This window comes from Miscanthus floridulus, chromosome 5 (genome assembly GCF_019320115.1).
Source record: "Miscanthus floridulus cultivar M001 chromosome 5, ASM1932011v1, whole genome shotgun sequence".
NCBI lineage: Eukaryota > Viridiplantae > Streptophyta > Magnoliopsida > Poales > Poaceae > Miscanthus > Miscanthus floridulus.
In genome coordinates this window covers 84,779,074-84,796,242 of record NC_089584.1, presented here as the reverse complement: position 1 = coordinate 84,796,242, position 17,169 = coordinate 84,779,074, and the positions used below count along the sequence as shown (strand labels likewise).

Sequence of the window (17,169 nt, the reverse complement as noted above, 5' to 3'; positions counted from 1 at the left end):
GCATACGTCAAGAAGTTAATACAATCAAAGCAACATGCCAGCATCTTGGTTAAGTACATTAGATATGCCGAATCTTATTTTGATGAGTCTCATAATGTTTCTTGGTAATATGGAAATCTAAAATGTTGCTAATTAACAACCTCTGCAGGTAACATTTTATATTACACACAAAAAGGGTAAAAGTACCAGTTCTTTGCACATTTTAGCACAGAAGACTATACACCAAAGAGGCAAAGTTGATCAATCTGGATACCAATATGCTTCCAAGTTCTGACAGGAACTTAGTAGAGGAAGCAACTATCAGGACAAAACATAGTAGAGGAAGCAAATTCAGCGAAAAGGATTGCACCTCCAATTTAGCCCTTGAATTTTTTCCATACCACAGAAACTGCACTGACACAAACCTAGCAAAATACAATCCGCATTACATTACTTCAACATGAGGACACCAAACTGCAGAGCATTTAACTGACACGAGTCAATTGAAGTAACCTCACAGTTAGCTTTGTGTATCTTCCTTCTACTCTCTAGAAAGTAGAAACTAGAACATAGAAACCAACACCGAGGCTCATGCATTACTTAAAAAAGTGCATACATCATACATGGCAACCCAACTTGCTCCAAAATATTGATCACAACAGCCCAGCTTAACCCTGAAGTTATGTCCAGTTTTTCACAACTAACTGTTAGAAGCAAAATCTAACAAAACAAACACAAGGGCACGCATCGCACTCAATCAGTGCCTCCACGAACTTGTCTGACGAGCAACAAGTAAATTGCTAGCCCATGGTTCAGGAGACAGCATTTCAACGACGCACCTTCATTTCGTAGCCCATGGCTTCCAGCACTGAGGCGACACTAACCATCTGAAGCTGCATTGCGCTGGGATACAGGTCACCAAACACCTACAGAAAGCTCAACCGCGAGCAGCGAGAAAAAAATCAGAAACCACATGGCAAAAAGTAAATCCCCAACCCATACATATCCTCCCCCCACGCGACGCCAGCAATCCTCAGTAGTAGTACTCACCATGGCAAGCCGCGGCTTCCGTACCCCGAGCCTCGTTACGGGCGTGCCGAGCTCCGCCAAGCTCTTGGCCTCCTCCCTCAGCTCCCTCGCCCATTTCTCCCTCAGCCTGGTCGACTGGAACTCGAACGCCACGCCCGCCTCCCACCGGACGAGGAGGCCGTCGCCGCGGTCCTCAGCAGTCCCGCCCCCGCCTCCGCCTCCGACGCTCCCCGGTCCCGCGCGGCGCGAGGGGAGCGTCAGCCTGGGCCGCTCGACGACGACGACGCCCGACCCCGGGAGGAACGCGACGAAGACGATTGCGACGAAGAAGAAGGCGGCGGCGGCGACCATCCACTGGAGATAGTCCACCTTCTCGAACAGCAGGAAGCGCGCGAGCCTGGATCTCGCCCGCACCTTCCGCGCGCTGCCGCCGCCGACGCCGCCAGCCCGCAGCGCCGGGCCCGGACCGCGCTTGTAGCTCCCCGCCGCGGCCGCGGCCCCGTTGTCGAGGGAGCCCATGCCGAAGCGCCAAGGCTGAGCCGCGCGCTGCCGCTCCTAGGGTTCCGCGGCCATCGTCGATTGGTCGGTCGTGCAGACGAGAGCGAGCAATGGATTGGCAGTGAAGCGACTGTGCTAAGGCTCGTGAGCGAGAGCGGGGCGCACCTACTACTGCGAGTATTTCCGCAGCGAGGCGTTGCGTTTCGTTGAGCTTGTTGAGATGGGGAGGAGAGAGAGAGAGAGAGAGAGGAAGGCAAAGCGAGGACCAGAGGACACTAGAGCGGGGCGAGGACGATGGCGTAGTCTTAGGCGAGGTGAGCGGAGCAGGGCGCACGGACGGGCGTCGGATGGAGGTCGGACGGTCCAAGACGGGGCTCCCCACGCGCGGAGCATGGGGCCGCGTGTTTCGGGAAGCGGGTCGGCGGGTGGGGATGGGTTCACGCCGTCTCGGGCTCCGTAAGCCGCGTAGGCAAGTCCTGCTGCTCTCTCTCTGCGGGTTTTGGCGTGGCAGGTGGGTCCGGAGCCCGAGGGGGGCCACGAGACATCCTGCGGGTAAGCCAAGTGCCTGGTGGCGTTCGGTTTGTGCAGAGAAGGAGCCTTTGTTTGGGTATTTCGAGTCCAATGACATGTTTTTCTGGAGTACTCCTCCACTGTCTAGCCCGAGGATGGAATAATGGTCGTGTTCTCTTGCGTGCTATTTCAGCGAACAGGATTTTCTCCACAGTATTTTTACTCGTGCTTTTCAGCGAACGGTGCGAATAAATAAATGAATATTTGCTCGTGCGCAATTTCTTGTCAATACCAAATTTGTTGCTCGAACATTTTACATTGTTTCTTTATATTCTCTATTACACAAAAAAATCTTTTCATTTTTTCCATGAAAGTAATGCCCAATCAATTATACTCTACTCAAGAGATGCCTTAACGATGATAAAAAAAAGGAAGAGAGATGGCTTAACGCTAGCATCATGAATCATGATTTACGAGCACGCATGGGAAAGTGGCAGGATTTTTGCGGAAAGAAGGTGCTATCTCCTGATTCCAGAGTTCAGGCGACGCGGCAGCTTTGATTCGTCCGTCTTTTCGGCACACTGGGGAACGCACGGAAAGATTACTGGACCGGGTCTGCCGGTCTCTTTGGTACACAAACGAAACGTTCCTGTGGCCGAAAGCTCAAGTTGCATGGTTGGTCGGAAGCGTGCGGAAGAGCGAAACCGAAACCGAAAGCTCCTGCCGCGGCAGCAAAAGAGCAGGTGCGCCGTGCGCCGTGCGCGGCAAAGATGGCTGTAGAATGTGGAAAGCTTCCAGCCTGGCCGTTTAATTCGTTTCCCTTGTGTCTGCGCATATAAGGTCAAATTATTTCTCTTTCGGTTGATGACGCCCCGTTTGCCCCTGGGAATTGGACTTGGATGGCGTGTACTTGGTTCAAATGAGAACAAGTATTTCCATTCGGATTTGGTGCGGGAGAACGCCCTGTTTTTTGTAGGATTGCATTGTAAACACGGGACGAATCTTCATGAATTCCCTAGCTCGTACAGTACCAACCAGGATAAGCAGAACGGTGGAACCATACAAAGAGCGGGGTTTCTCGTTTCTGTGCTGCTCTGTACTTAAAAATTCCATTCAAGATGCAGATGCATTTAGCCTGGCTTATCAGTTTTCTCGGAATAAATGAACCGACAATACTTCTCATGACCAACGGACACGGCCGTAGTATCCGCATGTCAACCTTGGACTTAAGATATGAAGGCTGTGTTTAGTTGGGCGAAATTTAGGAATTTGGCTATTGTAGTATTTTTGTTTTTATTTAGCAATTAGTATTTAATCATGGACTAATTAGGCTTAAAACATTTGTCTCGCGATTTCCAACCAAACTGTACAATTAATTTTTTTTTGTCTATATTTAATGTTCCATGCACGTACCTTAAAATTTAATAAGATAAATACTGTAGCACTTTTTTGAAAGTAAACAAGGCCGAATATGCCTTGCCTTGTAGAGAGGCGGATGAAAAGAGTATTCGTGCATCGAGACTGTCGCCATCAGCCAGATCTGCTCGCGTTATGCTGTCAACGAAGTTGGAGGACCCCGTCCCGTCACAATCAGGTCGCTTTACGACCACGCAAGCAAACAATTTCATCACTGCGATTGCGAGAACGTGCAGCAACCAGGAAGTTTCTCTTGCTCCAGGCTGTCTCCAACAGTGGCGGATCTACAGGGCGCTCCAGCCTGCATCAATGAAAATACGAGGGTGAGTAAGAATAAGAGGTGGAGAAAAGAAAAAAATAAAGAGAGAGGAAGAAGAAGAAACTAGTCTTCTTCAATCATGTTCTACATCCACCACTGGTCTCTAATAACCAACCAAAAATACAAGATCCAATCGTTCTTTGAGTAGTGTTATAGACAAATGATTTAATATCTATTTTTGGTCTTCTCCAACAATAAGACCTAAAAGACAACCATTTCTATAAATGGGTCTCTAGGAGAAAGGATACTCAGATTTAGGTTATACCTCTCCTAACACCTAAAATAGATCTTTCATATAGATATTTTATTGGAGATTATAGGTATTATGTTGAAGATCTATTTTAAGTTTGTGTTGCGCAAGGGCTATTCAGTTGAAGACATCCTCACGATTCATTCATAAGAGCACGGAGCCGTGCATTCAGCGTTTGTCACTGTGTCACATGCAACAATTCTGAAAATCAGGCGACATGTAACTCAGTGCGTGATCCCCTATCGCTATCAGTGCCAACAGGTAATCCATTTCTGTTAGAAGAGATATCAGCTAGCTACAGCAACAACCACTCCGCGAACACGAGTGAACAGTACATATATGTAACCGTGGCATGATCCAGTAGCTCGCTGGAAAAGCTATTCATCCAGATGGAGACATCATATGGTCCATTGCGCTGTCCCTAAAGGGCAATTATATCTTGATTGATCTACAACCTGTTCGCTTGCTCGTAAACGATCGTAAATTTCCAGCTAGGAATAGTGTTTTTCTCTCACACTAAACCAGCCAGCAGTAGATAATCTACGATACGATACGGCCTCCCGAACAGGCTGCTAGACACCACGGAGGTTGACCCACAAAGCTGCCGACGCTTAGAGAGTAAAGATAGAAAGAACACCAAAATTTCAATAGTGCTGATGCCTGATGGTATACCGCCCAGATCCCATGGAGGCTACACCTAGAAATTCTAGGCATTATAAATTCGGGTTCTGTGAATGCTCTCAGGCATCATCGTATGAGAACAACAATATTGGTTAACACAAGATTGATGTGATTTTTACTAGTAACAGTTCTTGTGAATATAAGTAAATTCCACAGTGACAAAAGGCATGGGTCTTATTATCTAATCTAATGGGATACAAGTTACCAACTGATCTAGGATTTAACAATAAATAGCCAAGTGTGTTGCTTGCATAAAAAGCATTACAAGTATGGAAAGCACCCTTTTCTGATATTTGTCACACCATTTTTTTTAAGTCCAGGAGAATGACCCCAGATCTGAGCTTTGCTAAACCTAAGACAGCATGTGAACACATGGGCCATCTGACATTGCAATAAACAGTGCCCTAGTACTGCTTTTGTTAAATTGTGGCAGGTTAACAGCCTGTTCGGGAGGCCGTATCGTATCGTGGATTATTTACTGCTGGCTGGTTTGGTGTGAAAGAAGAACACTGTTCCCAGCTGAAAATTTACGATCGTTTACGGGCAAGCGAACAGGCTGTAAAATATTGGTATAAGTCCAGATCAGGATCCTTGGGTTACTTCCCAAAAATATTACTGTGGCTGGAAGACAATTTTTTTTTTGGAAAACATTCATTCTAACTAGACTACTGGAGTAATAGCAAATGCTAGAGGCACCAAAAGGACAATCCCTGGCATCCTACCCAGCTTTCCTTCAAAACTAACAAACAATGAATTAAAGTGCATTTGATATCAAGGTACCAGGCTTGCTGGCAACACTAGGCATGTACTGCAAATTTAAGATGATACACGGCAGATCAAATAAGCCACTTGATGAAAAATGGGACTGACTTTGCCATGTCAAGCAACAGGCTGCAGTTCTTCAGCAATAGAACCTTGGAGAAGGGTGTCATATCTCAAAGAAGACATGTTCCAAATCAATGTAGGATTCTACAATATATTGAGTTCAAGTTCCTAGGGATGAACAATTGGCAATAGGTCCCATCCAAAATGGTGCTGTGCCGCTGCACGCATTTCTGTTTCTGTATAGTAATAACTTAAGACAGCATCCGCTGCATCACTGACTTGACACAACCCAAGATTCTAGGAAAGTGGTAGAACAGGAAAGAGTGCTCACCCGCTAAGCCATCACGGTGGTAGCGATTGCTCCCAGTAAAATTGTTGCATGGGCTGCCACCAATTACCAAGTCGAACCCACCTATTTTTCTCATAGTTGACTCAAGCCAATCATCAGTTATATACTTGACATCAGCGATTTTAATCAATGTTCCTGATTGGGTTTGATCCCACCAGGCTTTCAAGATAGTCCTGTTTACTTTAGATATCTCAACAGAGACCACTGTCTTCATACGGATCCCAAGCTTGTGCAGAGCTATCTCAGCTCCTCCAATCCCAGAGAACAAAGAGAGAACGTTCATGCCATCTGGAAACATCTCCCTTAGTACTGAAAGATGGTACGCAACTGTATGTACTTGGAACGAGTTACCTAGACATTTGTACCTCTCGGTCCTGCTGATTCCCCTGGTATGGTCCTTTGGAAAACCAAGCAGAAACTCTATTTCTTCAGGCTTGAGAGGAGCAACTCTGTGTCGACCAACCCAAACCAAATTCCACTTCCTACATTGTTCAAAGACATATTTCTGAACTTCTGGAGATGGTGGGTCTTCACAGTTTGCAAGAGCATCACGAATCCGTTCTGTCAGCGCTGAGCTAGCTGTACATGTTTGGATGCAGTTAAAATGTCTTCTTGTGTCCCATGAGGGCCACCACTGCTTGGTACAGGAAAAGGCATCATGTATCGTCTTTGGTGGCAAAGGAATGAGAGGAGACCTGTTGGCAGTTGGGAGGTTATGTATGTAACCTCTTTTCCTTGTAGTAGCGCAGAAGAACTTTGAATCAACAAACTCGGGCTGGATGTCATACAGGAAACTTGAGATGGTTGCCCAGACACCTTTTGGAGCAAGAGCCACATTTTCATAATAGAAAAAGGGGCGTCCAATAGCCTCTTTGGGAGCAATCTGTCCATTGACACCCTGTCACCTGGCAAGTTGAATCCAGCCATTGGGTTTGGGAGAGGCATTGACTCCTCACGCCAACCATCTATGGACCCTCCACTTTCTCGTGCCCCACCCCCAAATCGCTTCCCAATTATCTTCTTTTCCATGAACTTTGTCCGCTTTCTTCTCACAGAGGAACCACAACCATCCAAACCTGCCTCCTGCAGAATTATAAAGGCAGTTTTAGTGTCACTCCATTAGGTTAAAGGAACATTTTCCTTGTTGTTTGCATCACGCTCATAGTAACTGGCTCCAGCAGCCACTGAACGGCAGATTGACTCAACTAACACAGATATATCTGCGTCTTGCCCTGAGTAATATTAAACCAAGTAGACAGAATAAGTTAGTTACATTTGAACAAGGTCTACATTTGCAGCAGATTCAAATGAGACGTACCGCATCTAGTAATAGCCATTTTGGCTTCATCCTCACGAAAGCCCATGCTCACTAAGGACTCGACCTTTTTGTCCCTCCGTGACATCTCTTGTAGAAATCCCTGCATGAAAACATAGGAAAGCATATAGAAAGCAACTCATAGATTACTCTGCCTACGAGGTTAGAAATTGTGGGCAATGGTTCAACAAACAAGTTAGGAAGCCTAGTGAAGTCTAATTCATCCAACCTCAGCTATATGCAGTCTCCAAGACACATGCCCAACACTTAAATCACACAAAAAAAACTACTTCTAGATCAAAATATGAATGCAGATCCTCTGGCGGCATAAAGGATTACAGCAATGTGCCTATTCCTAAAGCAATCCACCACCACAGAAAAGAACAAACTATATGTAGCTAAAACTTGATCAATCAAAAGTGGAATAGCACGTGAGTAAATAACCCATAAACTTTCTGGATAAACTATTTGGATTATAATTACAAGGAAAAGGCATGCTAAACATAAACACAGATAACACGCACCCTAGTATTACTTTTTTTTAATCAAAACTGTAGCAAAGGATGGCACTAAAGATATGTAAAGTTGAAGGTTAAAAAGAAAACTCCGTAGAGATAAGGTCAACAAGAACAGAAATGAAAAGGGACACATAGCTAAATTATACCCAACTATGAATATCGCATACTATTGATTAGAAAGAGACATGAAAAATGAAACAAGTGCAAAGAAAACTAAAGATCAAGTGGCGAGAAAGATTAAGTTAACAGTTTCATTAGCAAGCTCTTTTAACAAACATATTGAATCATTGGTTTTGCCGGAAACAACCTTCCCTCAAAAAACTGAATGGAAAACATGCATTACAAGCTCATGTTTCTCATAAACCAGTTTAAACTGAGGGGCAGATTCAAGTACGCCATATGAAAAAAAGGAAACAATGAGCTTAAGAGTTAAGACGAAACAGGAACAAAAAATTGTTTAAGCATGATCAGTTGATCGAATTGATAAAGCACAGCAAGTACATTTTGTAATGAAGACCAACGGAAACCATGGAAATACCTCATCATCAGAGTCATCAGAGCTGAGGTGATCATCGCTGTTGTTCACATCATCCCAGTTTTCAAGAACATCGTCGTCATCGTCAACAGGATGAGGAACACAAGCAGAAGAGTGATTATCCACCGAAGGGTTACAGCCTATCTCCTGCATTTCACATCCCTTAAAAAATACAAAACCTATTCCCAGGAAAAAAAACAAGCTTTAGCCCAAATTGAGTTAAAGATTGTGCATTGTCAAACACCTTATATGTGAAAAGAAGATCAAGTAATGAATCCTCCCCGTGGTCCCCTGAAAGTAAAGGCATCAGTCAATCATAATATGCAAAAGGAAAAGCTGCAACTCAGAAATCAGTTACTAGTATAGCTGTACCATTTTCAGTCATGGCCTTCAAGACAATCTCTGGAGAAACCCATCCCCACAAAATAATCAATCGTATACACAGACGACGCTACCCCATTGTCTCTCTCGACATTAGAATCCTTTTCACAGTTGCACAAGAAAACACCACATGAAAGATCGTAACCATAAGACCATATAACAGGTAAAAACATGTAATGAACAAGTAGATAGTCGGTGATGTCAATCATTTTTTTCTCACTCACCAGCCTTGCCAGCGTGGATGGGCCAGGAGCATGAGGGTTCCTCGACGTCTGAACCGATGAACCAGCAGTGCTTAAGCTCCCCGCTTCCCCATCACCCTCACTGTCCCACTCAAACTCATCTCCTTCGCTGCACTCTGCTTCCCCATCACCGTCATTGTCCCACTCAAACTCATCTCCATCGTCGCTGTCACTAACCAAGTCCTGTAACACGAGCAAAGCACCACTCTTCACATACCACAATTATAGTGATTTCATCTCAACAAACTCAGTGTCGGTGCGAAATGTGGCCGATAAGTAAATATTTGTAGTTTTACCGTGCGTTGTGATCGGATGTGGCTTAGCACTCAATGACACAGGATTTATACTAGTTCAGGCAACGGGCCCTACGTCCAGTTGAGGTCTGTCAGTGACTTTATTCCTGAGCTCAGGTGCTCGAAGTTTGCTATGGGGTTACAAACGAGTAAGGAATGAGAAGGAGGGTATTAGAGGCCCGGTCGAACTCTGAACCGAATGGAAGAGAGTGACGGGTGCTCTAACGTGCGCTAAGTATTGGAGCGTATGCTCTGTGCAGCTGTCGAGTTCTAGAGCTATTGAGCTGTTCGAGTCCTCAGGTCGTCAAGTCCGAGAGAGAGAGAGAGAGCCAGTGTCCTTTTTCAGGGGAGAGCGCATCCCCTTTTATAGTTGAAAGGGATGGCCTTACAAGTCAGAGAGAAAAAGACAAAGTGTATACGTGTGCTGCCTAGTCTTGTTGCTCACACCATCAGGTACGTGATGACTGCCAGTGCCCACAATACTGTTTATGCCCAGACGCGTCTGGCAGGCTCTACCGTGTTCGCCTGGTACGACAAATGTCGGCGCCCACAATACTATTTGTGGTCTGACGCGTCTGGAAGGTTGTATAGTGTCCGTCTGTTGTAACACCTCGGGTGTTAGCCTTGCATAACTTGACTTGCATAACATGAGCATGAGCATCAAGCATTCATAATTCATCATTTACAATTGAAACATTTGATCGAAACATATGAAACATTGCTTGTTATCTCGTGTTTCTTGGAACATATGCATATGATCTTGTACAAATGAATGCAAGTGGGTAATGCTAGTCACTAAAACACCTTAGCTACACTTAGGTTAACAAAAGGAACCTTGTTCATGAAGGCCACATTTCATGATCAAGCACTTAAGTGATATTTCATGTGTTGACCTGGATAGCTCTATGAGTGACCACTGTAGAAAATGATAGGATGACCTTGGAAATTTCTTAAAACATGCTTAGGATATCATCATGAACAACTTTGGTATTTAGGGCTAGGGCTAAATTGGTCATTTAGTCATGGTTTGAGTATGTATCATGTTTTCAAAGTGACATGTTTGACTAAAGTTGAACTAGGTGTTAGGGACCTTGCATGGAGGAGTTCACTAAAGCAAAGTTGGAGTGTTTGACTTAAGGAACAACTTTTATTTTTGGGTCATGGACTGATTTAGCTTCTAACATGCTTGAATGGGTCCCACAAAAACCAGCAAAACCCAGCTTTCAACACTTAACAAATTTTCTAAGTGGTGGATTGACTGACAGCCTGACAAGCCAACATTGATCATGATATTACATTGTTTCGGTTGCGATTTAGCACAAGTTCACTGAAAGAGAATTGTAGATGGTATATCGGTCTACAAGTTCTATTTTTATGGTTTACGCAATAGAGCTATGGATTAGCAGCTAAATGAACATCTTAACGCGCTGTCAGGCATCGCGCTGCTTGTCTGAATCAACTGAATCGCAAACATTCAGTGGCCGACCGCCGTCAGGCCATGGCCGCCGCGTGGAGGAGAAACGGCCGCGCGTCGCCTCTGCTCTGCCCAGCCAGGCCACGACGCGCCCGAGCGCGCCTTCATCACGCCAGCGCCCGCCCACACTCAGCCGCGCTCCCATTTCGCTTCTGGCGTCCTTTCTTCCTCGCTGTAGCAGCCGCCGAGCGCCCGTAGCTCCGCCGTCGCCATAGCCACGCACAGCTCGCGCGTAGCCACTCCAGCACCACCACCATAGCTCCATCGTCTCCCCAGCGACCCACTGCTTCCTCCCGTGCCCGCTGACTGAGCTCGGTAAGCCCCAGTGCCATGCAAATGCTCACCGGAGCTCCGCCGCGGACTTCGTCTCCGTGGCCACGTCGCCACCGTCCATCCCAGGCCGCGTTAGGACACTAGATAGCTCCGCCGCAGCTCGGTGATGCTCGGCGCAGCGTTCGTTCGAGCCACCGTAGCCCACGCCGGCGTACCACCGTGGTCCAGCCCCGCCGTTCCGCCATGGTCGCCGCCGTCAGCTCTAGGGTCGGCAAAAGGATCGGCCAAGTGGCTCAAGCGCTTCGCTAGGTCACGTAGGTCGTGTAGTGAAGATGTTACCGCCGGCGAAGCTCGCCGTCGACGAGCCGCAGCCGCGCAGTGCCCAGCAGCGCCGCTGCTCTGCTCCGTGTCACTGACGCGTGGGGTCCCCTGACCAGCGGGTCCCACCGGTCAGCGACAGCAGTGTTGTAGGCTAGTTCAAATATTCTAGTTTTTGATTTGTTTTGTGAATTTTGTATCTTCAGTTTGGTAGCTCCTAAAATTGTGAAATAAATATGGTTGTGTTCCTTAGGAAGTGTAGTATTTAGGAAAAATATGTTCTTGGCTTCAACAGTAGAAATTTCTGAAGATTTAAATAAGGATTTGAGATGTGCTTTTGAATACATTCAAATTTGTTTATTTTATATCTAGAGTTCCTGTGCTCCAAAAATTATGAAATTTTTGTGGTAAGCTAGTCTTAGCATATGTGAACTCTGGTAAAAATTTGAGGACCAGTGCATGTGTAGATCTATAGTTATAGATTTTTCTTTTATAAATAGTTAATCCTTGCATAAATTTTTATAAATTAGTTATGAGTCCAAAATTCATGAAATTTATTGGAGGTAATACTAGTACCATATGGATGTTAAGAAAAATAAGAAATCTGTTGCTTGACACTTTTCAATAGGATTTTCGATTTATGTTATTTCAAGCCTTACTTCCTTATCATTTTTGTATAGAATGTTCTACTTAGTAAAATGACATGAAATTTTTATAGTAGTCCTTTTATAGCATTAGTAAGGCACTATAAATTTTTGAGAATTTATGAAGTACATCTGATATATGTTTATTATTTAACCTAGATATCTAAATAAAATAATAAAGGCATTTAAATAAATAGTTTGGACTTCACCTTTATATTATCTTAACTGTATATGGTATGCTTAAACTAGTGGTAGAGTCTAGGTTGTCAAATTTTGAATAATTACATGAAGTAGAAGTATTATTACTTTACATTGCATGTTAAATAGTTTCCAGACTGATTCTAGAGTGTGATGAGTTGCATGTTGGAACTGATGTGTACTGTAAAAATGGTTAATAACAAAGTTGTAGAGAATTTGATAAGCTTTCCAGAAAGTCCTGGATCACTGATTTTGGATTTGTAGAACTCCAATTATGAGTGAAACAAGTAGCTACTGTTTATGGCATAATCGATGTATTGTAGAAGTAGTTAAGTAATAATCGAGAAGAGATATGCACCTACTCAAACAACGTGATGCACGTGTTAACATATATGCATTCGTAATACTTATACCATACTCATACATCTAGGATCGGAGGAAGAGATCACGTTGCTGGAATTCAAAGAAGCAGAGGAAGGGAACCCGTAGGAGGATCCGCAAGCCACAGCTCCCGAAGGCATGGAGCAGAACCCTGAGGAGCTTCCGGAGTATCCTGACCATCGCCCTACTTCCTTTCTGCGAGGCAAGCCCCGGAGCATTATAAGTCTCCCAGTAATTTACAAATGTTTACTTACGTATTTATGATTGATGCATTAGGTTATAAGAGTTGAATGAAACCACTTGATGCATGTACATTCCTTGTCCAGATATTAACCCTTTAACCGGTATAGGTCTAGGATCGAATATATGCTTAGCCATGCTTAGACCGGTAGAAGTCGGGTGATGTCATGTCACCTGCGAGATATAGGTGGATACCGGAGCACGGTTGGCTATATCTGCTATCGTGGAACAGAACCATGAGGTAAAAGTAAATCGAGACCGGACGGGAAGTCGATAGAGAAGCAATAAGACATGGAGGTCTTGGGTGTGGATTTATCCCCGTCTGTGTCGATTAAGGACCGTACCGTTGTTGGCGCTTCTGACAAGATTGAACCCATGCCTCTCACTTAGCTGGCTAGATAACTCGTTCCGACCGCGAAGCCGAGTAATTCAACTCAGGCCGGGAATCGTTCTGTTGTGCGCTCCTTCCGGGGAACGATCAGACTAAGCCCAAGGGCAGGCTTGGCTTGAGCATCCTGGCATCTGGTGTTCCAGATTGTGTGGCGCAGTACGGACCCATAAAATGTGTACCGGAGTTGTACCAAAGGTGACCTAAGACTATCGTGGCTGGTAGATCTGGGTTTGTGTTAGGAATAAATTCCCAGCTGATTGAAATCGATTCGAATCACTGTCTCTCTCGGATAGTGAGAAACTTGGCTAGTCCCAACATCATAGTAACTATATTATGAAACATGATGGTTCAGATGAATATGGAATTACAATACCTGCTATGGTTACTATTGTATGCTTCTAAATGATATACCACATGTTTGGCACAGGATAGTTGCTAATCTAGAAATGGATAGTCATAATTAACTTGATAAAGGAATCATAATGGTACAACGGGTAAATTGCCTTTTACGTAAAATGTTGTCAAGTTACGTCCACTTATACAGCCCTACATAATCCTTGGAGTCATTTTATTTCTGGTTCATGGCGGGTAAGTCTAGCTGAGTACCTTCTCGTACTCAGGGTTTATTTTCCCATTGTTGCAGATGGCACTGTGTATCATGGTTATTGCAAGAGTTGCTTCTATCCTGCTGTGGATGAGGAGTAAGCCTTGGGCAGGCTTCTTTAGTAATTCCTATCTTTGCTTTTGTGGACCGTGATCTGGCTTGGCACTGTATCAAACTATGTTGGAAACTTTATCTTCGAACTTATTTGCTTTCGCTTTATTTATCAAACTTGGTTTGTAATAACTTTTATTCGTACTCTGATGATGAAAAGTATCTATGAACTTTATGTAATATGTGGCATGTATGTTGAATCCTGTATGATCTTGGTTGTTGTAAATCGTTTATCGAGACCCGTCATGGTACTCGATGGACTACCGGGTTTATATGGGTTCAAGTATGATAGTGCGACCGCTTGTGGATTACCATTGTACTTGTATTCTTATAAATTGGTCGGTTCTGCGACAGCTGGTATCAGAGCAGGGTTCAGCGTTAATTGTCACAAGTGTATTTAAAACAAAAGTTTTTGTTTTCCAAAAACCCTTTTCTAGCAACTAATAGTTATATAATAGGTATTTGAAATCTAAAGTGTGCTAATGATCACTTTCCTTATGCCCAAAGTAAGAACTATTAGGTGGCTATTTAAGTACTAACATGGGGGTTTTTACTTCGTCGTCCATACGGCGTGCTATAGTATGGATGCCATTCACTTGAGTGGTAATGTATGGATCAAATGCCTCTACGCCAAGGTAAGATGAGTGTATGACCACAAGATGTGAGCGTGCGGTCAGGAAGAGTTAGCTTTGGTACGGCTATGTATGCATGCTTGCATGTGTATATGGTACGTATTTAATTGTGGGTTTAAATTATTGTTGGGTAGATTGATACGGAAGTATATGTATGGGGATACATATATGAAAGTATTTACAATTACATTCTACATATTTCATTATGGGTTTAGGGCTAAAATGAAATTTTATGCAGGTACACTAACAACGAAACGTGTAGCTCGACTAGTTACGATATATATGAGAGAACGTATGTATGCCACCGTGTCTACCGTTAGAAACAAATTTTTCCTAAGTTTGTGAGGACGTACGGAACGAGCATGCATCATGTTAAATTACCATACACATAACTACATTGTTCCTCCCCTTATAAAATTCTTACTCGGTTATGTAACTCTTATCCATTATGGCTTTGTCTCACCAAAGGGTACATGTTAATGGTGCAGATGGCACGCACCAAGCAGACTGCTCGCAAGTCCACCGGAGGCAGAGCTCCTAGCCGTCAGCTTGCTCCACGTACCCGTCAACGTCACACGTTCCTTGGAGAGTTTGGGATGCCTACACTCTTGTGGAGAGTGCTCAGCTATGTAGGTTATCCTGATGGAATGGAACCCCGCTACTTCTGGGCGAATGAGCGGTTGGGAGAATGTCTCTTAGTTATTGTAGAGGCCGTTGTTTGTCCCCGAGGTGACGATTCTGAGTGGACAGGTTGGTGTTATGAGTCGACTGGCAGGACTGCTGAAGAAGCAGCTGGCAGGGCAGCCTTTGGGATCCTGAGGGATATCATGGATCATTTTCCTCAGGAGCTGGCAGTCGCTTTGGTTGGAGTTTTTCTGAGGGGCAATCCCTCCACTAACTCATGGCAGCAGGCAAGAGGAAGATCTTTGGAGATTGGTGCAGCAGAAGGGCAGAACAGCGATAACCCTTCCATGAGCGCCATGTTCGCAGTGATGAGAGTGTTAGATGGAGTTGAAGGTAGCCTCAGACGTGTGTCTGGCGCTCTTGGTCATGCCCGCGAGGACCGACGTCAGCTTCAGAGGGAGCACGACGCCGAGATTGAGAGGCTCACTGAAGAGATGACTCGGTTAACTCACCAGCGAAATGCAGCTTGGTCCAGGGAAGATGTCCTGAGGGTTCGACAGTTTGAGCTAGGACAGCAGCTGGCCAATGCGAAAGAATACAATGATAATCTGCATGAAGAGGTTCATCTACTGCACAATCAGCTCCACCCTTATGTACCACCTGGAGCCACAGAAATGAATCTAGAAGGGTACGAGGAAGAAGAAGTGGAGCCTAAAGAAGAAGTAGAACCTAAGGAAGGAGATGATTCTGCGTCTGACCTCGATAGTGATCATGATGAGGATTAGATCGCTTAGCATGTAGTGGGAAGCCTAATGTATCACCTTTATTCATGCAATGGACCTGTAGTTCCAAGTTGGCATTAGTAACCAGACTATCATGTAATGTTAATCGCATGTTTGGATGTACGTCAATGCAATTCCAGTACTTTGTCGGTAATCACGCTTTAAAATTGCATGCGTTATGAGCACGATAAGTGGTCAAATTAGCGATGTCATATTGCGAGAATGAATTGTTATGCCTCTATTTTTATTATGCTTTTGAGAATTTTCTCCAGTAATTTTAGTTTGGCATGAGTAACTAATTCATCTGCAATCTCTTGACATCAACCAATAATCGCTTATTGTTGCAACTTCGCAGATGACGCGCACCCGTGCTGGAGCTGGTGGCAGCCAGGATGGCAACTAGGATGACTTGCCACCCCCACCGCCACCGTCTGCTCAGGAATTCTTTACCCAGTTCCTAGGGAGCCAAAGGACAATGGAGGAAGCTTTGCGCCTCATCGCGCAAAACACTGCTCGTGGCCACCCACAGCAACTAGGGGCCGAGCCAAATCAGCACAGTTCATTTAAGGAGTTTCTAGACACGAAGCCTCCGATCTTCAAGGTGGTAGAGGAACCACTGCAAGCCGATGAGTGGCTGAATACCATCGAGCAGAAATTTCGTCTGCTAAGGGTCACAGAGCACCTGAAAGCTGAATATGCTTCTCATCAGCTGCAAGGACCAGCAGGAATCTAGTGGACACACTTCCTGTCGTCTCTGCCTGCTAATGCGAGAGTGACCTGGGATCAGTTCAAGCTGGCTTTTAGGGGACACCATATTCCCCCAGGCCTGATGCGCATGAAAGCAGCCGAATTTATGAGGCTCACTCAGGGAACAAAGTCACTTACAGAATATATGCACGCATTCAACAACTTGTCAAGGTATGCTCCAAGTTTCGTGGATACTAAAGAGAAAAAGATTGAGAGTTTCAAGCGAGGTCTGGGTACCAAATTAATGAAGACTATGGCAAATTCTAGATGTGCCACGTACAATGAGTTTATTAGTGATGCCTTGACCCAAGAAAACCACAACAATATGCATGCAGTTGCTAAAGGTCGCAAGAGAGCATATGAGGCCGGTGCATCCGGATCTTTCCAGTCAAAAGCGCCTGTCACAGCTAGGCCACAATTCCGTCCACCTGCACCTAAGTTCAGGCCTCCACCACCGAAAGCTCAGAATAACAGGCCACAGAAACCGTTTCGTAAGGCGTTCACTATTGCCTTACCAAAAGGAAATGGTAATCAGGACAGCTCCGCTGGATTCAGAAGTAATCAACCCTGTTTCAACTGCAACCAACTGGGTCATTGGTCCAAGGAGTGC

At 44.8% G+C, this 17,169-nt stretch overlaps 1 protein-coding gene and 1 pseudogene across 1 annotated transcript; both read right to left on the bottom strand.

Annotated features, from left to right (window-relative positions):
- Nucleotides 1-162: 162 nt before the first annotated feature.
- On the bottom strand, nt 163-1,755 carry LOC136450164 (uncharacterized). The gene is made up of 3 exons (XM_066450507.1): nt 1,030-1,755; nt 819-905; nt 163-404 (listed from the first exon to the last, which is right to left on the bottom strand). The coding sequence occupies exons 1-3, from the start codon at nt 1,525-1,527 to the stop codon at nt 357-359; spliced, it is 633 nt and encodes a 210-aa protein (XP_066306604.1). The 5' UTR covers nt 1,528-1,755; the 3' UTR covers nt 163-356.
- Nucleotides 1,756-5,730: 3,975 nt separating this feature from the next.
- Nucleotides 5,731-17,169, bottom strand: part of LOC136450157 (DNA (cytosine-5)-methyltransferase DRM2-like) — a 31,372-nt pseudogene continuing 19,933 nt past the window's right edge.